This window comes from Pteropus medius, unplaced genomic scaffold (assembly GCF_902729225.1).
Source record: "Pteropus medius unplaced genomic scaffold, Ma_sr-lr_union100, whole genome shotgun sequence".
Taxonomy (NCBI): Eukaryota; Metazoa; Chordata; class Mammalia; order Chiroptera; family Pteropodidae; genus Pteropus; species Pteropus medius.
In genome coordinates this window covers 245,942-270,079 of record NW_024344433.1, presented here as the reverse complement: position 1 = coordinate 270,079, position 24,138 = coordinate 245,942, and the positions used below count along the sequence as shown (strand labels likewise).

Below are 24,138 nucleotides of genomic sequence, written 5' to 3'. Positions count from 1 at the left end.
GTCTGAAACCAAAGTCTTTTCTCTCAAATTGTGTGACTCTCTTATTTCTTCTTCTACTACTGTTGTAGCTGCCAGCCCCCGAAAGGCACAGGACCACCAGAAATCAGTGAGTTATAGGAAACACACTCTTTATTCAGCCAGCTGGGTCTGCCAGGGGTACGCAGACCCCAAATTAAGTAGCCCCGAAATGTAGAGGTACAGGATTTTTAAGCCCTAAATCCCATTCCTCATTCTGTCTTAAACACAAAGGTCTATTTTTCTCCTATTCACTACCTGTCAACCCACAGGTCAGTTGTGCAAGCGGGGGTACAGAAGCAGAAAGCTTATTTTTGGAATGTTATGTTCCCATGGGTGATAGCCTATGTTCCCATGGGCGATAGCCAAGCAGTACTTTTCAAGCCAGCACATTCCCCACTGGCCTTAGCAGAAAATCAAATCCTTGATTCTTCATGTGGAATTTGCTCATAGCCTCTATCTTGTAATACTAAAAGTTTAATAGAATTAATTCTCTTCTTTATATATGCAAACAAGAAATCAAGGAAACATGGGCCAAAAGTTAACAAGAAGAGGAGGAGGATTAAAGGTCCAGCTATAGCAGATAGAAGGGTTGTTAGCCATGGTGACCAATTGAACATCCTATGAAACCAGTTATCTGATTCTAGTCTTTGTTTTTCCCTGGCATCTAAATTTCTCTCTACTAGTCGTAAGCTCTCTCTAATTACTCCAGAGTGATTAGCATAGAAGCAACAGGTTTCACCTAGAGCCATACATAATCTATCTTGTTCTAAGAATAATAAATCTAAACCTCTTCTATTTTGGAGGACTACTTCTGCTAGTGAATCGACTTGAAGTTCTAGTCTGCTGAGCTCAGTTAATTTTAAGGGAGTTTCTACCCCGACGTAGTAAAGGGGTTTTTGGGTTTAGGCACAACCAGCAATCTTGTCCTATGTCTGGGTGGTCTTATTTAAGACCTTGTGTATTGTCGTTCGCAAAGTTATTAATGCTCCTTCTGATTTTGGTTGTGGCTGGTCGAATGCCTGGGCTAAAGAAATAAAAAGGAAGAAACAAAGGGTTATACTTATGTATGCTTGAGTCTTAGTCTTAAGGGCCTGTCTTCCTGAGCTGTCCACTCGCGTGCTGCCTTCACGTGGGAGTGATGAATCCATGATGGGATGCCATCTACTTTAACTGCAGTGGGCGTCGTCAGGTAGACAGACAGTGAAGGGTCCTTTCTATTTGGGTTCTAGTCCCTTGGAAGTGAACTTCCAGATCCACAGAGTCCTCAGGCTGAAACCGATGGGGAAGTCTGTCTCCTGGGGCTGAGTGGGCAGCATGGACCCCAGATCAAATCTCCTTCTGTACACTTTGAAAGGCCTGTAAAGACTCAGTGAAATTGACTTCTCAGTGGTCCCCCAGATAAGTTCCTCTTTCTCTATGCCTAGGTTCTTCTATCTTCCCCTTCTTTGGATTAACTTGGGCACAAGCTGGGCATCGTGAGGCAATCTCCTCTGCAGTTCTTCTTTCTTTTAACAAGTGAAAGTAGGGGTCTAAAGCTTGGAGCATCTTAGTTCATTCACCCTAGGTGTGTGGTCTGGTGTAGTTGGTGGAAGAGAGTCCTTCCAAGGGCCATGAGAGTACGATTTTTCCATCTGGGGTTGTCCACCACCCCTGTTGGTTCCTAGTGACTCCCTTATCTTGAAAATATATGTTCTCTTCCGCTGTATAGGTTGGACACGGAGGCAGTTCTGGGTAAGGGACAATAGTCAGTAGATGTGGTGGAGGCCCCACTGGCCTTGTGGCCACTGTTCTTGTCTCTGCATTGGCTCGTCGGTTTCTCTCAGCTCAGGACTATTCCCTTTTTGATGCCCTTTACAAAGAACAATAGCAAGAGTCTTAGGCATCTATATGGCTTCGAGTAAGGCTAAGATCTCCCCCTTGTTCTTGATGTCCTTCCCAGCTGAAGTCAGAAGCCCTCTTTCCTTGTAGATGGCTCCATGTACATGTGCAGTGGCAAAGGCGTATCGGCTGTCAGTGTGTATTGTGACTGCCTTATCCTTTCCCCGTCTTAGTGCCTCAGTGAGGGCAATGACTTCTGCCTTTTGAGCAGAAGTCCTATGGGGAAGAGTTTGTGACCAGATGGTGCCAGTTACAGTTACGACCACTGCCCCAGCATACCTCCTTCCTTCCTTCATAAAGCTGCTCCCGTCCGTGAACAGAACTTCACCGGCCTCAGGCAGAGGGGAGTCTTTAAGGTCTGGCCGCGAGGAACACACAGCGTCAGTGAAATCTATGCAGTCATGAACGGGGGTCTCGGGGTCTGGGTCTGGCAATAGATTGGCTGGTTGATGACAGTAGCTTTGGATTTTAGCCATACGTTTGGGGTCATCCGGTGCCTCCCTGTTGTTGAACACCTTCTGGGCTATCTCAATAAGTTGGGACAGGTTCATCCCTGCAAAACCTTCTAATTTTTGCAATTTACACCAGATATCAGGGGCTGCCCGAGTAGCAAAGGCTATATTAATTGCCTGCTGGTTCTCAGGGGCCTCAGGATCAATGCGGGTGTATACCCCGTATGCCTTGTTCAAGAAATGCTCCAGGGGATTCTTGAGGTCCCTGTATAACTTCAGTTACCTTAGAAAGGTTAGTTGGCTGATGAGCAGCCATCCTAATTTCCCCAATTAGAATCTGGTGGTACCGATCTAATGCCGTTCTCCCTGCCTGAGAATTGTGTCCCCAGTCTGGGCGGGTGGAGGGAAATTCCTTCTCAATTTGTTTCCCTGCTTCTGCAACTCTCCTCCTTCTGGCAGCTATCTTTTGTTTCAGTCTGAATGCATCTGTGTTCTTCCTGAGTGAAGTGGGTAATTAAAAGCTGTTGGCAATCGTCCCAGGTGAGGCAGTGAGTCTGAAAGACACTTTCTAAGAGTCCTATTAATGCCTGGGGTTTCTCAGAGAAAGGCGGATTCTGTGCCTTCCAGTTGTACAGGTCACTAGTCGAGAAAGGCACGTAAATCATAAAGGGCCTGTCTGTGTGATGCCCCTGGGGTGGTGCTTCTCGCAAGGGGAGGATGGCCAGGGTGGTGGTATTGGTTGGTGCCCCACCCGGAGCAGGAGCAGGAGGCCCATAGGGGTTACCTGCCTGCGTCTGAGGAGGTGAGGCGGTGCTATTTGGCCTCTGTTGTCCTGGATTATAGGGTGGGGGAAGGTCATTGTCCTCTGGTGGAGATTGGAGGACTGAGAGACTGGGCTGTCTTGGAGATTCAGTTGCTGCTTGTTTTGGGGGGCCCACAACTAAGACTCGCGCCCCTAGAGAAAGGGCACACTGGCAGAGCCATGGAGGGGGTGTCTGAACAAGGTTTAACCATTGATTGATGTAAGGAAACTGATCGGGATGTCCCAGGCCTCCCATGACAATCTTCCAAACATTCCTCACTAAACCCCTGTCAAAAGAACCCTTCGGAGACTAGTTTACATCAAAAAACAGCCACTCAACTTTACACAATGTTTTTAGTCTGCCTGGAGAAAACTTTATGCCATAATCAGCTCCCTCTACAAACCCTTCTCTGAAATGTCGCAGGAGACAACCCAAGGGTGTCTTCTGTGAACTCAGGCTTCCTCCCATCGCTTGCGCAGAAAACACAAAACAGACATTCTGACAAAAACAATCAAACACTCAAACAAGAACAATTACTGGGGTGTAGGTGGACCCAGAGAAGTCCACCACCTACAACCTAGACAAGACCAGAGATAATAAACAGAACCTGACAACAGGGCACAGGAGACGGCGTCCCGCGGCCTGGCCATGGTCCGGGAGATATGACTGCGTCCAGTCTCGCCACAGACACCCACTAACCGGTCAACAGAAACAGGAAGGTACCTTTTATCCAGATACTGAGGCCTCAGAGATTCCAGATTCCCCTCGGGAACAGGAACAAAGAGCATGTCCTATAGGTTGTGTCCTTGATGATTGTACTGACCCGTCACAGCATTCAAGGGCCCTGGAACGTCTCAGGTTGGCCACCCCTTTGAATCCGTAACAGGGACAGCAACTGCTTCGGAGGCCGGTCCAGTCTTAGATCCCAGGGCCACTCCCTGAGATCTCGCTGGGGCCTCCAAATGTTGTAGCCGCCAGCCCCCGAAAGACACACGGACCACCAGAAATTAGTGAGTTATAGGAAACACACTCTTTATTCAGCCAGCTGGGTCTGCCAGGGGTACGCAGACCCCAAATTAAGTAGCCCCGAAATGTAGAGGTACAGGATTTTTAAGCCCTAAATCCCATTCCTCATTCTGTCTTAAACACAAAGGTCTATTTTTCTCCTATTCACTACCTGTCAACCCACAGGTCAGTTGTGCAAGCGGGGGTACAGAAGCAGAAAGCTTATTGTTGGAATGTTATGTTCCCATAGGCGATAGCCTATGTTCCCATGGGCGATAGCTAAGCAGTAATTTTCCAGCCAGCAGACTACCACAATTCTTCAGCCACTCAAAACAGAACTTCAGTAATGTCCATCCATCCCTCATTTTTTGCTTAATCAAGTCTTGCCAATTCTTCCTTTAGAGTGTCCTTTGCATCTGTCCCTATAATTTCCACTGATAGCACCCTAGCTTAGTCCCTTCATGGCTCATGCACAGACCACTACAACAGCCTTTTAAAGAGCCCATGGCTCTGTCTGCAATTAATCATCATAATAGTGATATTTGTTCTTTGGGTTTTTCTATATAGTCCAACTGTTCATGATTACTGAACATGTATAAGATAACTGTTAATACTCTTCATGGTTTATGTAGCTGTTATAGCAGATATTTGATACAGAAAAATGAAACAGAAAGCAAAACTTAGATCATGATCCTTCACAGAACAGAAATGATCCAGAGAGTTTTTTCACAATGAAGGCCATAAAACCTGACTGCTTTCCACTTACTTTCCCTCTCATTTTCAGAAAATTCAGCCTCAACTTAGATCCTGTGGTTACAGTATTGCCCCATCCCCAGTGGTCAACAGATAAGGTCTTCCTAGAGACTTCCTAGGGATGAACCGTCCTCACACTGTGAGGTTGGTCATCAACCCATACTTTGGATTAATTTATGACCCAAAGAAGGAACTGTGGACAAAAAAATGGGTTCTATAGAAACTCATCTCACAGGGTAATCTGATCATAAATTCCTCACTGGGCAGGTCATGGTGGGTAATCACACCCCAGGCATACAACTTTTTAGTAAAAGGTTTATTTTTGCCTTAAGTAATCTCTGTCCTTTGTTTCTGTGCACCTAGGTTAACACATCTTTGAAATAAGTGTAACTACCCTCAAGAGAGCACATGTCTTGTTAACTATCCTGTAATCCAATCCCCAACCCACTTTCCTCACCTCCATGTAATCTTCCCTCCTTAATTTCAAGTGCATTAAAGGGGTGCAAAACTGTCTTCTGCAGAGCATTTAAGATCTTGCTCCCTGGCATTGTCGTCAGTTCGGCTAAAATAAACTATAAAAATTCTCAGAGGGGATAAAAAAAAGTCCATGGTTCCTCCCTCCTCCCATTCTCTTCAAGGAGAAATTCTTATATATAAGAAGATAACATGAAAAGGTTATATAAGGAATAATATAAAATTGTTACCAAGTTAAAATTGTAAAAATGTGGCTTTTGTCATATTTCTTCTGCCTTAAAATAAAATAGACTACCCATTGCTTATAAAGCAAAGTATAAACCCCTGGTAAAGGATAAATGAAGTTATATTGTAACATGGCCAACTCATTCATTTATATGTTGTCTACAGCTGCTTTCACAGGAATACAACAGAGTTGAACAGCTGTGACAGAAGCAGCAGATTATCGGATTATGGGCCTGGCAGGAGTGCAATCCCTTGCTCTCCTCCCAACAACCTCTCAAACTTTAGATCCCCCTTTCCCCAGTGACACACACCTTTGATTCCAGTCTAAACTGATCCATTTACCTGCTGATTTTTCCTGCCTTTATCCTTTGCCTCACACCATTCTCTAGCTTGAAATGTTCCTCCTTTCAAGATAACAGAAACCCCACTCACCCCTCAGGACTCAAATTCCACCAGTCTACCAAGGATTTCCTCGATCACCATATCTAAAAATACCACTTTTTCTATTTTTACAGTATCTTACAGACTATGCTAAAGTACCAAAAAAAATACAAGACAATATATTTTATCTCCTCAACTAGACTGCAAACATAGAAAGCAGTGTCTGTGCCCTGTCATTTTTTCTTAGAGTGACGAGTCCAGAACCCTGCACAAAATTGCTGTAAATAAAATTTTGATATTTGATATTTTAATAAAATTTGATATTTTAAAATTATGTTGGTGATTTATAGGGTTTAATGTTTGTTGAATAAAGAAGCTAATGGATTACTAAGGGTTATAAAATTTTAAGCTAAAAAATAGAGATAAACTACAAACAAATTTTACTCTCTGAAATTAAACAAATTATATGGCAGCTCCTAAAGTGATTGACAGAACATCAAAATTAGTATTTTTTTAACCCTCAAACCTAAATCTACTTTGAACTCACCATATTTGCTCTTTTAACATCTTCTCCATTTCTTATTCCAACTATTCCTATACATATATATGACTTCTTTGGGGTATGGGGATGACATGTGTGTGTGTACACATTCACTTGTTGTATCGGAAATATATTACATTTCATTAAGAATATCTTAAGAATAAAGGCAATTGCCAAATGTTAAATTAATTTGATTTGCAGATTTAAGCATAAAGAACTATCTATCTCTAGAATTAACTGTTATTATTTGTATATTGTTTACTTATAAATGTTTACCTGTTCATAAAGAAGAAAGGTCTTGTCTCTCTCAGATGTAAGGACTTTGACATTACCCTGAATTTCTGCCAAATGACGCTCATATTTTTCCAGCATGCATTTAAGTTCTTCACGGTCTCTTGTTGTCTTCAAAAGCTCTACATCACAGTTTGTACCCTAAAATTATTATATAATAAATTCAAAATTCTTCTTTGACATGTGGTACTAACAGAAAGTGCTACTGATGGCAGTATACAATCTACTTAAACATAAATATATAATGAAAGAAAATGATGAAAAAAAAAAAGCTAAAAAATCACTTCTTTTAAACAGCTTCATCCCAAATTGCTCCACATTTGCCTGATTACTTCCCAACCACTACTAAAGCTGGAGATAAAGAACCAATTTCGAAGGTCCACTGTCCATCAAAGAGACCTTTGTCTCTCAACCTCTTTGAGATAGCAATTCATGTCAATCAATATGAATTATTTCCAGATTAGGTAAATCAAAGAATAAAAATCAGTGTTTGAGCAACAAACTCCAAAATACTTCTAAGTTTCCAAAACCTACCCGGGCAGATGGAGATGGGCGTCTTGGACTTTTAGATCTACTTCTGATCATCTTTCTCAAATTCTGAACTTCACTCTTATAGTAATCTCTGTCTGCTTCTAAAGTCTTGACAAAGGAATCAAGTCTGGAAGGAGATTTATTTTGTGCTTTTTCAGTCTCTAAAATTATCTTGCCAAGGAGGAAAAAATTAGGCCATTATTTCAAGCTAAACTCTAGCATTATTTTTTACATGAAAGTTGAACATGAACGGGGATCCTTAAAAATAGTGAATTTGATATTTTAAAAATAATTCATTAATACTTTTTAAAAAGCAGTTAAATATCTTTCTTTTCCAGCATTTCTGAATGAAGTATATTTTTATTTAACTGAAAGTGCCCATAAATTTACTCAATAATTTTGAAAAAATGGTAAAAAATTTTCAGGAGGCCAGAAATGTCCACAGACCTAGTTACAAATCCTAGAAATGGAATTTGCTTAGAAAAACTTGTATAGCATCTAAGTTTTGTTCAATAATTCTTCAAAACATAAACTATATGCATGAATAAATTAAATAAATGCTTGATATTCCATACTTGTATATATTTGTAATTACATTCCCATTCGCTTTAATATATTTAGAAACATTTCTTTAACATCATTTATGTTACCAATACAGTATTGAGAGAAAATGACATATACTTTCAGAGATGTTTCAAATATCTTAAATAATATTAAAATGTCTAAACAGAGCAGTTACCATTTCACATTGTTAGATAAAGAAAATAAATTACTCGGAATTAAGTAACAAAATCTGACTTAAGGATATTTATTACTAATAGGAATAAAAATTAATGTGTAGGCAAATGCATCTTATATTTTAAAGAATTAAGTTAGTCATTTTAAATCAAGTAACAGCTAAGGACATTAATAAAACTAACCGAAAGCTCTCTCCACCTTTAGGAAAGAAAGTAGTGATAAAATGGAGCAAGAGCAGCATCACTTACAGATGGGTGTGCCCCTGTGCCAAGCAGAGTGCTAATTTTAGAAAATATTTTTTATTATTCACAAAATGCATGAGAGCCAAAACCTATGTACAATTTTTTATAGTCTTCCTATACTAACAATAAAAATGATTCCTTAACATTCCATAATATTTAAAATGTACTTACAGATCTAAGTCTTTTTAGTGTATCTTCCAATACTATTATATTATTTTGCTGGCAAATGAGTTCAATCTGAAAATCAAGCCAGAAAAAAACCTGTTTTTTAGATTTAAAATGTTTAAACTGATTTTACTGGAAAGAGCGCTTCCACAAAAAAAAAAAAAAAAAAAAAAAGAAAGAAAGAAAAAAGGAAGTCACTTAAAAAGAAAAACATGTGCACGGCATAGGGAATACAGTTAGCATTAATATGATGGCTAGGTGGAGGGCCAGAGGAGGGAGAAAGCTATTTGGGGGATCATTTTATGAACTATATAGATGTCTAACCAATGTACTGCATACTTGAAACTAATTTAAAGAATTTTTTAAAATTTAAATAAATAAATAAATAAAAACATGCAGTGAATATTTTATAAAAGAAAAGATAATCTACTCCTTTATGTTTACCTACCTTTGATTGTAAAAGAACCTCTGATGAAATATAGCAGTTCTTTTAAATTATCTAATGTTTTGTATAAAATATTCATTATATTTTACCAAATTACTCCCCTCACTGGAAAAAATGTTATTACTGAAGATGATAATAGGGAAGAAATAAAATGACTAGGATAAAAAAACTGTCCCAAATCACCAGTCAGAATTGATTCCTCTGAACTTGTTTAATAGTTTAGTTCAACCCAAAGTTTTAGTTCAATACAAAAACTTTATGTATCAGATTCATGACACAGAACATACCCAGTCTTCCAGTGTAGCTACCCATAGTTATGTAGTTAGCATATGACTAGATTGTATGTTCCTAGATGACAGTAACTGTTTTTATGCAAAGCTATAAATCTTTTGGTTAAAATTTGGCATATCAGTCTAATAAACTGATTTCACAATTCATAAACCTTCCCCCTCATTATTTTAAACTAAGATGTCTCCTGCTATATGTTAAATTTGAATTTCATGGAATTATCGTACCTCAGTTTTCTTTAGACCAAAGTATTTTTCTAAGATTTCTCTGGTAGTCCTATTTTAGTTAATGAAGTATTAAGGGGAGTTATGGTACGAGACATTACTTATGTATAGTTTGAATAAGGTCACATATAGTTTTGGATAAACAATTTTCGATGCTTTAATTTATACTACTACGCAGATACTAAAATGAAATATATCTATAGTGGATTATGTGTAAAGATGTCCATACTAAATTAAGTATAAAAACTCAGACTGCCAAAAATTTTATTATGACATATTCTTGTAAAAAATAAAAATTTATACACACATATCCCAGATACAGATGGAACAAAACCAATAATATGTAAACTGAGGAAGATGGATTATGTCTAGTTATCACAAGGTATGATTATAGATGTTATTTTCTTCATTATGCTCCCCTGAATATACTGACATTTTTATAATAGATATGTATTACTTTTATAAAGATAAACATAATGCTGATTCAACTCTGAAAAACAAAATTATAACTGGCCCAAATGAGATGCTAACTCAGTGTTTTCATTTGACAACTGTTTAATAAGTACCTACTACTATGTGCCTGACATTGCATTATGTGCTGGGTATAGCAGTGAATAAAACAGACAAAAACCTCTGCCTTCAAGAGGCTTACATTCTAGTTGAAAAGAGAAAACTGGTTATAACAGGAAAAATGTGTCAGATAGTGATTGTGTCATTCAAAAAATATATAATGAGCATGTACATCTATTCTAGGCCCTTGAGATTTTAAAATGTGGACAAAACAAAGTCCCTGCTTTTGAGGACTTTACATTCCAGCTGCGTAGATAATAGAAAATAAACCTAACAAATAAATTACATAGTATAACAGGAAAAAAAAGAGCATAGTTAAGGATATTGAGGGTGTTTATGAAAGAACAGATTGGAGTTTTAAACTGGGTGATCAAGGAAGTCCTCATTGAAAGGTGCCCTTTGAACAAAGAATAAAAGGAAGGAGGGAGTAACCACATAAAAATCTGGGAGAAGAACATTCCAGGCAGAAGATATAGCTATAGCAAATGTCCTAAGGCAAAAGATGTCTGTGAAATTCCAAGGAATAGTAAGGAGGCTAGTGTGGCTGGAGTGGAGGGACGAAGGGAGGAATAAAGAAGTAGGAAACTGCTAAATAAAGCAGAGGAAAACTTAAATACACCTCACGTTTTGCCTTCCACATGGTAGGTTTTGAAATATATTTGACTGAATCACAAACAAAGGTAACAATAATAACAGGAGCTACCAGAGATCCAGTCCAAAATGGCTACGTTAATTAAAATATAAACTATATGAAGAAACTAGTAATGGTAAAATTGAAATTCTGCTTTTTCGTATTTCAAAAAATTGTGTTTAATTATCTGGGAAACACTATATTAAGACATGAATGATAAACAACTCAAAATGAGAAGATTAAAGGAGGTATACAGTTGTGGTGGTTTTAAAATATGTCCACAAATTCTGATACTCCTTCCTTCAAAAGATAGAGCAAAAGTGTGGGCTATACTTAGTGACTCACATCTGATAAACAGGTTGTGGTGGAAGTGACGGTATGTAACTTTTGAGAATGAAGCTTAACAGGCATTACAGATTCCTCTTTGCTGTCTCTCTTGGATCACTGGCTGGAGAGAAACCAGCTGCTATAAAGAATATATCAAACAACCCAAGGGAGAGATTCACCTGGCCAGGAACTGAGGCTTCAGCCATCAGCCATCTGAGTAGGCCATCTTATAAGCAAATCTTCAAGTACCAGTCAAGCCATGACTGAAGCCTGGCTATCATCTTGATTACAATTTCCTAAAAAAAACATGAACCAGAAGTACCCAGCTAAGCTGCTCTTGAATCTCTGAGATATAAATGTTTGTTGTTTGAAGCCAGTAAGGTTTAGGGGTAATTTGTAACATAACAATAAATAATATCGTAGAAAATACTCAAAACAATATTCCATCATTATGGAATAAATGATGGAAGAAATTACTCTGTTGACATTTAAAAATAACTAAAAGTAATCTCTTCTGAGTAAATAAATTTAATTCCAGTAAATAAATCTCAATTCCAGACAGACTACATAGGATAACAGGAAAAAAAAAGCAGAGTTAAGGATATTGAGGGTGTAACTTTAGCCTCAGACTCTACCTGAACATATTCAGAGCATAACCTCAAACAGTACCAGAACGTAAACATTCTTTCTCAGTTCTTGAATTAGAAATTCTCTTGCTGCAAGTGTCATTCCACAAATCTCTCCCCAGTAACTGGATACCTACACTGCACACCCAATGATATAAGGAAGATGACAACAGGCATTGGTGTTTCTCTCCCCAACGCTGGTCACATGTCTTTCTAATCTCCATTTAATGTAACATTCACTTACTGATGCTGGTGATCTCACTCAGGCCATTTTACCAGCTCGAAGTGCCTATTTCCACTTTGTCCTCTTTCTTGACTTCCCTGTCTTCCCTGCAACAGCAGTGCTATCTCTACTCTAAGAACACTGCCCACTGCTCCTGCCCCTCATATATGGGTATCTATTTCCTACAAACACTCTTTTTTGAGCCAAGCAGAATTTCCATCTGTGAATTTAATATTTTTAGTTTTAGGTAAATCCTAGCTCTTTTATTTTAGATGTTTTCCATTCTGGCTGTTCTCCCTTTTGGTAGCAAAGGATTCATTCACCCTGACACAGTACTCACTCTCTCTCTAAAATGCAGACCCTAATAACTCTTCAAAACTAATGACTTCTAAACTGGGCACTCTCCCAGCAGGAATTGGGCCAACTAGACTTCTCAGACTCTGGGAAGGAGTGCAGTAATTTTAATGTGAAGAGTGTAAGACATAATAAGACATTAATCCAATGTTCTTCAATATGATAATTTTTATAACTGATACTGAATTCAATTTACCATTAAAATGGTAATGACTATTCTTAAAGAAACAATACAAAAAAAGTTTATTGAGGAATGTTTAAAATAGCCAAGCTGCTTTAAATGTCCTTCAAATACTTTAGTAGCAACCGTGACAAGATAAATAATTCACAAGTTAAAAACAAATCATTCTTATTAACTCTCTCAAGTAGGTCTAAGGACTTCCTCCAGGCAACACTGTGAAGAAGACTGTGTCCTTACATCAAAGGAATTAACTTCACATATTTAAATATTCCATTATTCAGACTTTTCACTAATTTATTTGTCTTTTACATACTCTAAGTGAGGTTACTGCATATAAATACTGTACTAGAGTTCATTATTTGGGCTCATATTTTAAATTACTGTAACAAATAATACCTTCAATCACACTAATGTTCTCAGCCTGAACCTTTATTTAAGTGCTTTATCATATGCTACTAAGAATAGCATATAATATTCTTTATTATATGCTATCAAGAGTATATTATATAGAGTTTAAGAAATAGCATGTAACAACAATTAGCTTTGGGAAACCATCTTATTACAGACACAGTTGACTAATGGTGATTAATAAAATCAAGTCAAATAAGCACATTCACATATTATCATTTAAAAATTCAACTGGTTGCTTTTTGTCTTTCAAATCCACTTTGTAGCTTGCTGATAAGCCATCAGGCAGCAAGGAAAAATAAAATGGTTTTCATTTCATACTTGTGTTGAAATTCTTAGTTTCTAAATTTCATGGCAGAGTACTAAAACTCAAACAAGAAATAAAATGTTATCAAAATATCCAAGAGTTACAGTAACTAAAACAATGTGGTAGCGGCACAGAAAATGGCAAATGAATTAAGGAAACCAAACAGTCCAAATTCTATACCCACACATATAGAATTTAGTAGCTGTTAAAAGGGCACTTCAATTCAGTGACTAAAGAAAGAACTAGTCAACTCTACCACATACTAGAACAAAAAGAAATTCCAAAAGGATTAAAACTTTTTAAAAAATTATTTAAAAGTATTAAAACTGTAGAAAAATTCTTATAGTTCTTAAGGTGAGAAGACTTTCCTAAACAAAAATCAAAACTAAGCAGAATGCAGAGAATTTTTAGGGAAGTCAATTACTCTGATAATGTCATTTTACATTTGTCCAAGCCCACAGAATATATACCACCAAAAGCAAATCCTAATGTAAACTATGAACTCAGGGTGACAATGTGTCAGTGTAGTTTTATCTACTATAACAAACGTGTTCCTCTAGTGGGGGTGTTGATAATGGGGGAGGCAGAGCATGTGTGGGGGCAGGAAGTACATGGGACATCTCTGTACCTTCTGCTTAGTTTTGCTATGAATTTAAAACTGCTCTAGTCTATAACCATGCTACCCTGAACAAGGCCGATCTTGTCTGACCTCAGAAGCTAAGCAGAGTTGGGCCTGGTTAGTAGTTGGATGAGAGACCACCTAGGAAGACCAGGTGCTATAGACATAAAAAATAAAAAAAATAAGGGTTGTAAGCTGACAAGTTCCTTGCAATCTGTGAGGTCAACCAAGGGTTGCCTCGCCTAAAAAACAAACAAACAAACAAACAAAACTGCTCTAAAAATAAGGTCTATTAAAATTTTTTTAAAGTGGAAAGGAAACAAAAAAATAAAAGAATCAAAACTCAGAAGTCAGTAAAGACTGACAAATTTGACAAATTTAAAACCTTAATTTAAAAAAAATCTTAAAAGTGTGAAATAAATTGTGGGTCTGAAAACAGAAAGGAAGAATGTGAACATGTAAATCTTGTTGGTAGATATCTGTGCAGAGAGGAGCACTGGGGAGAGAGAGAAATGTTCTATATGTAGAACATTCTTGTTGCTTGAAGTTTTTACCATTACTACATAGTATTTAGAAAATTTTGTGCACAAAATTAAAAAAATAAAGTGTGAGATAAAATATAATTTAATCCATATAATAGATATTTAATGTCAAATCTAGAAAACTTTCAAATTACATAAATGAGAATGTCACTTTTTTCATTGCATTTAATAACTACAGGATGTTAAAAGTAGAATTAAAATCCTGATCAGTAATTGGATGTTAAACAGACTTATTGTGATCACTCCGCAGTATATACAAATAATGAATCATTATGTTGCATACGTGAAGCTAATATGTCAATTATACCTCAGTTAACAAAAATCCTGATCAGCAGTATATCTAATACCTTTGCTTCTTCAAGTTCCTTGTCAGCGGTATCCACCACAAATTTTTTCTCTTTTTCTAGTTGCTCTGCTAGTTGGTCAATCTTAATCAATTCCTTACAAAGATGCTCATTGTGGCTGGTTAAATCTTCTACTTGACTGCTTACCACCTCCTTACTATCCAAGAGTCTCCTAACATATTCTTCCAAGCCATGATTTGTCTGTTTGAGATCTTCAATCTGTTATGATTAGAAAGAAAATAAACATGTTAAAATATTTCCTTAGCTCCCCCTGAGAACAACGCGGTGACTGGAATTGGGAAGGGAGTTTGCTTCCCTGGCAAGGAGACTTGATTATTTATCTTTTATAACTTTCTGAATTTTGTGCCATGTGAATGTATTACCTAGCTGAAAAATATATTAAATGAAAATTTAAAGGTTTATAGCTATATCTTTCAAGAAAATGTAGAGTTTAATTTAAAAAAAGAACTTAATTACTATTGATTTTAAACCACACTACTAGAAAAAAGGCCAAATATTTATATCCGCAATAAAAGAAACCACAGTCTTGAAATTTTTTATTTTAATAATATCATCAATTAGGCATTCTTTAGAATTAAATATCTAATCGTTGTTATCAAAATGTGTTAACTCTTTAGAAATGTCCTTTTGAACCAATCGGTAACTTCCTTGACTAAGCTAAACACCAAATCAATGGAATATTTGCTGACCAGTGTGGACCACAGCTCTCCTTCCCAGCCCATTATCAAACTACCAACGGATGAAGAAAAGGGCCATTTTTACTTATCTTTAGTGTTTTGAGTGTGTCTCTTTGTATAGTTTTTTAGTGGTTGCCGTTACATTATCTATTCATAACTTATCACAATCTACATTTTACCAGGTCAAGTATAGAAAACTTACCTCCCTTTATGTCCTTTTTACCCCCTCTATTAATAACTGTCTTAAATATTTCCTCTACATGCGCTGAGAACTACATTTGACAAAGATAGAAAAAAAGGAATTTCTATTGCATTTACCCTTATTTTTGGTCTATACATTGTTCTTCCTTCCTTTCTATTCTTCCAAGATTCCTTCTTTTATCACTTCCTTCCTACTTAAATTCCTGTAGCTAGTCTTTTATGGTAGCTCTGGGGGCAACCGATTCTCTTAGTTTTCTTCATCTGAGATGTCTTGATTTTCCCTTCATTTCTAATGGATACTTGCACTGGATACAGAATAGTGAGTTGACTTTTTTTTCTTTCTGGCACTTGAAAAATGTTGTGCCACTTCCTTCTGACCTCCAGATTTTCAGATCTGCTGCCATTTGAACTGGTGTTCCCCTATAGGTAATAAATTGTTTCTCTGGTTATTTTATTTTTTTGTCTTTACTTCTCACAAGTTTGAATATAAAGTGTCTTGGGATGGATTTCTTTGAGACTCCTGGTAGATGTTCACTCACCTTCTTTACTATGTCTTGTGTCATTTACCATTTTTGAGAAATATTTAGCCATTGTACTTTCAAATACTTTTTCAGCCTCATCCTCTCTTGTCTCTCTTCCTTGGACTCCAATGATCTAAACATTAGATCTTTTGTTATAGCCCCACCTGTTCTGTTCACATTTTTTCCAGTCTATTTTCTGTTAATCAGATTATGTAATTTCTATTCTCATGTTCACTGATCCATTACTCTCTCCTCTCCATTCTGTTGTTTGGAATTAAAAACAGTTTTTAATTTCAGTTACTGTATTTTTTAACTTTTTTGTTGTGGTAAAATACATATATCATAAAATTGACCATCCTAACCATTTTTAAGTGTACATTTAGATGGCATGAGCACATTGCAGTGTTGTGCAACCATTCTAGATCCATTTCCAACTTTTTCATCATCTCAAATAGAAACTTGTACCCATTAAACAGAATCTATGAATTTGCCTATTCTAAGGACCTCATGTAAGAGGAATCATATACTATTTTCCCTTTTCTACCTGCCTTATTTCACTTTGCATGTTTTCAAGGCCCGTCATGCTGTAGCCTTATATCAGAATTTCATTATTTTTTAAGGCTGAGTACTATTCCACTGCATGTCCAGACTGCATTTTGTATATCTAGTCATGTGTTAATGAAAATCTGGGTGGTTTCCACATTTTGGCTATTGTAAATATTGCTGCTATGAATATTGCTGGTATACGAATATCTGTTTGAGTTCCTGCTTTTCATCTTTAGGGGATACATCTAGGAGTGGGATAGCTGGGATCATATGGTAATTCTATATTTAACTTTTTCTCCACCATGGCTGCACCGTTTTACATTCCCACTAGCAATGCAAAAGGGTTCCAGTTTCTTCACATCCTCACCAATACTTGTTATTTTCTGAGGTTTTTTTTTTGTTTGTTTATTGTTGTTGTTTTTTTTTTGTTTATTGTTTTGATAACAGCCATCCTAATAAGTTTGAAATGACAGCTCATTATAGTTTTTATTTGGATACTCTTAATAGTTGATTATGTTGAGCATTTTTTATGTGCTTATTGGCCATTTGACATCTTCTTTGGGGAAATGTCTATTCAAGTCCTTTGCCCATTTTTGAATTGTTTGTTGTTGTTGTTGAGTTGTAGAAGTTCTTTAGATATTTTGGATATTAATCTCTAGGATATAAGACTTGAAAATATTTTCCTTCATGCATTTTTTAATAGACATTTTTTAGAGTAGTTTTAAGTTTATAGAAAAATCGATCAGGAAGTACAGAGTTCCCACATACCTCTTCTTGTCACATACACAGTTTCCTCTCTTATGCACATCTTATATTTGTGTGGTACATTTGTTACAACTGACAAACCAACACTGATACATTATTAACTGAAGTCCATAGTTTACATTAGGGTTCACTCTTTGAGTTGTAGATTCTATGTGTTTTGACAAATGTATAATGACATGTATCCATCATCACTGTATCAGAGAGAGTAGTTTCAATACCCTAAAAACCCCATGCCCCATTCACACCTCCCTCTCTCCTAAATCTCTTGCAACCAGTGATCTTTCCAATGTTTCTCTGTTTTGTCTTTTCTAGAAGGTCATGTAGTTGGAATCATATAGTGTGCAACCTTTTCAGATTGGCTTTTTCACCTAGCATGCTTTCAAGGTTCCTTCATTATCTTTTTGAGGCTTGAGAGCTCATTTTTTACAGATGAATAATATTCCACTGCATGGATGTACCATCGTTTGTTTATCTATTCATCTATTGGAGAATATCTTGGTTGCTTCCAAAATCTCCATTTGGTTCTTCTTTATATCTATTTCTTTGCTGAGATTTTCTCTTTTTGTTTGTTTCAGGCATGCTCAAAATTGCTTGTTGAAGCATGTATATGATAGCTGAATCAAAATGCTTGTCAAATAATTGCAATATCTGATTCATCACTGTGCTGGCATCTCCTGTCTTTTCTTATAGAGGTAGAGATCTTCCTAATTCTTGTGATGAAGAGAATTTTTTTTTTTTTTATTGAGATCTGGTATTCTAAGACTCTGGCTCTTGTGTTTTAGTAGGCTTCCTGTGACACTGCTTTAGCTAGAAAAGGGAGACACTGCCTTTGTCCTGTTAGGTACGGGAAGAAGTCCACTAGGCTTCCACTGATACCTGGGGAGGGTGGGGCTCATTGTTTCTGCTAGGTAGGGATGAGAGTTCAGGCTCCCCACTAGGCCTCTGCTGATACCACCACAGCCAGGAAGAAGAGCGACACCCAATTACTGTTCCCATGAGTCCTCACTTCCTCTGTGGGAGGGCGGACTTGTTATTGCTGGGGAAGAGAAGTCTTGACCCTGGTTCCAGTCTCCTCTGACACCACCCCAGCAAGGAGATGGGGCACCGCTCCTACCAGGGGAGGGATGGGTGTCTAGGCTCCCCACATGGTCTCCACTGGCCCGTGGGGCTTGGGGACCTTCCCTACTGCCTTGTGGGCACAAGAGCCTTCACTCCCCACTCTGTCCAGACAGGGACCTGGGAGAGGGGAAACAGGGGGTACAGCTGGGGCTCCTTGTTACCTACAGCCTGGTGAGGGTAGAATCCTAGGCTCTTTACTCAGCCTTTGCTGGCAGGAACAGGGCTAGAGTTTTTCCAGTGTTGCTTAGAGCAGACAGCTACTGTCTAAAAGTGGGCTGCCTTACTAGGCTGCCCCTTTCCTAGTCTTTTGGCTATAGAGGGATGGCTTTTCTGATGCCTCTTTTTGTCTGCACTCATTGTTGTTTCTGGGTGCCAGTTTTTCTAGCACTCTGTCTGGGGTACACAGAGCACAAAGACAATCCAAGAACTCACTAATATGTCATTTCATGGTGTGCTGAGGTCCCTAGCCAGTCTTCCTTCTACTTTCCACCTTTCTATGTTTGTTTTAGATATTATGCTCAGGGGTTTTAGCTGTATTTAGTGGTAGGACTAGGGAAAAGTAAGTCTACTTCATCTTCCTAGAAGAAGTAGTTCATTTTAACAACTTTATTAATAGCTACACCACATATCAGGCACCAGGAGAACAGAAACAATACTGAACTTGGAGAACACAGTTCAAATCCTAGCTAACTTGAGAGTTTAGAGAAATCCTAGCTCTGTCATTCATTAGTCCAATATCATAATTCTTTAACCCCTAGAACTTCAGCTTCCATGTCTGTAAAATAGAAATAACATCACTATTTCCCAAGGTTGGGATGAAGTTAGATTATGTACTTGAAAGCACCTGATATAGCACTTGGCACGTAGTTTGCACTGACTCTGAATCTATGTGTATCAAAATGGTTAAGATAAAAATGAAATGATTTTAGACCTAAAAAAACACCATAAAACGAGCACTGAATTCGTATTTATTCTCCATCTTCTTGTTTTAAAATAGGCCTCATCCCAAATTAATTCAGGGAAATACATAATAAATTAAGTGTAACCTGTAATTTCAGTGCGGAGATGAATTTATCTTGATTTCTCACTTCTTGTTCTAGCTGGAGAGTAGTCTGGTATTTTTCAGCTTCAGAAACTGGAGCCCCTAGACCAAAACCATGTTCTTTGGTGGTAACCTGGTGGAAAGAATGGGAAAAATACTGAGGCATTTAGTTTAAAATAGCTTTGTGATTTCTCACAATAATCAATAAATTCTAAAAATTAACAACATTTTTAGCTACATATTCACTTGTTTTTAACCTTGTCCCATCCACTAAGAGGATTTTAGCAAGCTTTACTTGCTTAAAATTTTGTTGTAAAACTTTTTCTGTTTCCCAAATATAAAACCACAGTACTGAACATGCTTTTCAAAAAGACATACTCCATCCTATCCCCTTGGTAATCACTGTTTTAAGAAAACGTGGGTCAGCAGCAAATTCAGTAGTCTACCTCTGGGCTTGTGTCGTCAAATATAGTGGCTACTGGCTACTTGTTTATTATGGCTTTTGTATATTAACGAAAAGGTTTGTTACCCAAATCACAAAGGGTTAACTACTCTAATATGTAACTAACCCCTATAAATAAAAAAGGAAAATACCCTAATTGAAAATTTGGCAAAGAATATGAATATTTCACATAATTGGCTTTAAAATAGATTTAAAGATCAAAAAGTTGGATATATATAACTTAGCTTTCATATACATCACTGTAATTTACATCAGTGTAAACTGATATAATATCTGTGGAGAACCAATTCTGTAAAATCTAGCAGTGTTACAAATACACATAGCTTCTGTACAAAAAATTCCATTTCTAGGAATTTTCCCTACATATATATTTGCACATGTGCAAAATAACAAGTGTTAAGTGTTAAAGGTGTTTCACTTTAACATACTGCACATACTACTCTGCATTGTGAATTTTTACTTGACAACGTGTCTTAGAAACTGTAATTTAGGGAAATAATTTGTTTTTTCCCTGAATCAAGGCTACCCTTATGTCAAGGAAGAGAGAATTTGCTACAAGCACTCTAGGTATCCTTTGGCAACACAGCTACTATTGCCCAAAATCTAGTGCTCGGGGTACTAGAGGATCAGGATCCCCCAGTCACTGACTTTGTGTTACAACCTGTACAATCCAGTACTTAGACGTGTGACAGATTATCTTCCTTTTCCCTTTTCCCTAAACAAGACACAAATTTGCTTTTCTGTTCTTCCTTCCAGAAGTTACCACCTCACTTGGACCTCAAGCATTAGATCTCACAGAGCATCTCTAATTATGAACAAGTGAGGCCTTTATGGGTTAGGCTGCAATCCTAACTACTGTTTCTTACATAGTTTCTGTTGAAAAATATGTTCCTCGTTATAAATATTTGACTTAGAATAACAGAATAAAATGATTCCTCACCAAAGCAATATTTTTCAAATTTTAGTGGACATAAGAATCACTTGGGAATCTTGTTAAAATATAGATTCTTATTCACAGTAGGCCGGAAATACTGCATATCTAAAAAGCTGCTCAGTGATCCCTATTTGGCTAGTGCAGAGATTACACCTTGAATAGCAAGGATCTATTTAAGTGAAGTCTAAATCTGCTAGCACTCAAAAGAGTTCTTCATACTAGTCCCTTCCCACTTCTCCAAACTTATCTCCTACTTGACAACTCTAAGAACCCTTCTATTAAAGACAAACTATTCTAAAGTACTCTACACATTCTTTACACACTGAGAAACATGTTATCTTTTGTTCTTAAGCCTTGCCCTCACCCTTCTCTCCATTTAACTGAAGATACTTCTAAGGCTCAGTTTGAATTCCATATTCTCTAGGAAGTTTTCTGTCTTCTCCAACAGTGATCACATCTTCATTGAGACTTCTGTATATATTAGTTATAGAACAATTTAGGTAGCTATCTGTTTTTTTCTGGATTTGTCTTCTTCATACTGTCATCAGAATCTTAAGAACAAGCAATGTTCTAGAGCAATCTGTACTGCCCCTAACCTGCACAGAATTATTTGTATAGTGAGAAGGTGTCACAAAAATTTGTAGAAGTTGATAAGCAAATAGTGTACTAAAGCTAGCAAAATTAAACTTTCCTTCTTCTCTTTGATCAACTGAATACTCAAGTGGGAATTCTATAAAATTACCTATCAGGCTAGTGTAGAAATTAAAAGTAGGAAGACGCCAACAGTTTATCTGACAAGTGTGAGCAATCACAGTATGAGCTGCTGCTTCTTCTGCACCAGCTTTTGAGGCAATACAAAGGGAGAGAAATCAGTGTATCTGAAATGACAGGCCTGGCCTGCCACCTCAATACCTTCCACATTCCCATGATCTTGAAATAGAACTATGAATGGATCTAAGATCTGTGTTCCTGTACAGATCTTAGAAAGTGCAAGTAAAAGGAATGAGCAAGTGAAAAAGCATCCTCATAAACACCAAGCTAGAATCACAATCATTCTCACTGGGAAGCAACATGGCATAGTGGTTGAAAGCACGTTCTTTAGTATCACACTGCTGATGGGTGCCATGCTTGTCCTGTCACTTCTTAGTTGAATGACCATGGGCAAGTTACTCCTCTGGCTATGACTCTGTCATCAATAAAATGAGGATGATAATAGTACTTGCCTCATAGAGTTGTTCTGAGGATTAAACAAGTTAATACATGTAAAATACTTAAAATACTGCCTCACAAAAATAAGGGCTATATCCATTATTATTTACAATTATTACTACTAATTTCTCTCACTGACTCAACTTATCTATTGGCCATCAAATTCTACTGATCTTTTCACTAAAATATCTCTCAAACACATTTCTTCCATTCCTACTATCACTGCTTCAGTTCATACTATGAGACTGTAGCAGTCACATTTATTCACTTAACAAATTTATAAATAGGTAGACTAAGGAAGAAACAATATTAGATTCTGGAGACAGAAAGATGAAAAATAAAAGCCTACAATTTCAACCCTCAAAGAATCTAGAGAAGTCTAGAACAAATACATCAGAAATTAGAGTGCTGCATGAACATTGCCACATAAGAGGGATGCACGCAAATGCCACTGGAATATAGAAAAAGGACTACAAAAAAGTAGTTCTGACATCTACTTTCCTCCAAAAGACTTAGAATATATTTTCCATGTTCCATAAAACTTATGACCACACCCCTATTGGAGCACATAACACATCACCTCGTGTTTACTGGATGTCCATGGCCATTGCAACTCTAACATGTCTGAAACAGACCTCTTAATTCCTCCATCTGCACTCCTGCTCTCAACCTCATCTCCACCATGTTCCTTCGCAGTCTTTCCCACATCAAATGGTACTACCATCTATCTGTGCAGTACCCAAGGTCAAAAACCAAGGGCTTGTCTTGGTTTCCTCCTTCCCTGACCCCCAACAAATCCATGTGCAAGCCCTGTCGTTCTAACTCAGAGGTCTCCAAACCCTGGACCGCGGACCAATACCAGTCCATAGCCTATTAGGACCCGGGCTGCACAACAAGAGGTAAGCAGCGGGCCAGCGAGCAAACTTCATCTTGTATTTGCAGCCACGCCCCAGCACTAGCGTTACCACCTCTGCTCCACCTCAGATCATCAGGCATTAGATTCTCATAGAAGCGCTGGTCCCTGGTGCCAAAAAGGTGGGGGGCCGCTATTCTAAATCCAAAATATATCCCTACTCCACCCACTTCTCTGCACTTTTATTACCATCTCTGTGGTTCACCATCACCTCCAGTGTGGATTCTTGTCGTGTTTCCTAACTGGTCTTTCTGCTTCTACTGTAGCTCCCTACAAACTATCTTCCAGACTGAAATTAAAACATTCACTTTAAAGCAGTGAGATCCTAAGATCAGGACAAAATGGCATAGATGATAGGGGCTTTGTTCTTTCTTCCTGCAACCAAATCAAAGTTGTGAAAGAAATAGAGCAAATAGCAAGCAAAGTTGCCTGGGATCTAGATGAACAGAAACACTACAACTAGGGAGAGAAATAAAAATAAGAAATCACCTTGCAATGAAAGAAGATAGGAGAGGGCGAAGACACGAGGCTGTCCGGTCCCAAGTGGCTGAGTGGGACAGAGGTTGTGGCAGCCAGCAGCAGCAGACGTTCCTCTTAAAAGGGCCATGTCTGCAACTGGAGTTTTGTGGTGACGGACCTGCTCACTCTGAACACCAGAGCCAGGTCGGCTGCTGGGCAGTGAGCCACCAGGGACTTACAGAGAGACGTTGAGTTGTCAGAGTGAGGGCCAGAGGTGAGGTTTTCTCCTGGACAGAAGTGCCGGTGCATCCACTGTTCCTCTGTTGAGCCCTCCCCACTCCAAGTATGCGGACAAAGTGCCGCCATAGGGGAGACATCATTAAACTGGATAACAGAGGTCGCTCTACCCAGAGGACTCCCTGACACTCCAGCTCCCCTACCTCACAGCCCCACCCAAGCCACATCTAGGTGTGTCCTCAGAGTCAGGTGCTTCTAGCTGAGCAGCGCCAGGACTCACACTGGTGGCAGCTGACCGCAGTTTCTGGTGTGGCCTCTTAAGGCAACTATAAGCACAGCATCTGTGGATTGCTTGCTGAGTCTTAACAGATGGCCCCAGAGGGGCACAGTCTGGGGCTAAACTTGGCCTGCTGCTGAACTCTTCCCAGGACTGTGCCACTGGACA

General features: G+C 38.0%; 1 protein-coding gene across 9 annotated transcripts in view; it reads right to left on the bottom strand.

Moving 5' to 3' along the window:
* The window catches only part of TSGA10 (testis specific 10), a 103,548-nt gene that overhangs the window by 74,453 nt on the left and 4,957 nt on the right, over positions 1–24,138 (bottom strand). For 5 of the 9 annotated variants that reach the window (XM_039872477.1, XM_039872478.1, XM_039872472.1 and 2 more), the window contains exons 2-6: positions 19,483–19,611; positions 14,590–14,805; positions 8,504–8,569; positions 7,356–7,523; positions 6,807–6,962 (exon numbers count right to left, since the gene is read on the bottom strand). In XM_039872477.1, coding sequence (XP_039728411.1) covers positions 6,807–6,962; positions 7,356–7,406 — 207 coding nt within the window. In that variant the 5' untranslated portion in view covers positions 7,407–7,523; positions 8,504–8,569; positions 14,590–14,805; positions 19,483–19,611. The remainder of the gene's footprint in view (positions 1–6,806; positions 6,963–7,355; positions 7,524–8,503; positions 8,570–14,589; positions 14,806–19,482; positions 19,612–24,138) is intronic. The other 4 variants (XM_039872479.1, XM_039872480.1, XM_039872473.1 and 1 more) reach the window with 3 other exon arrangements.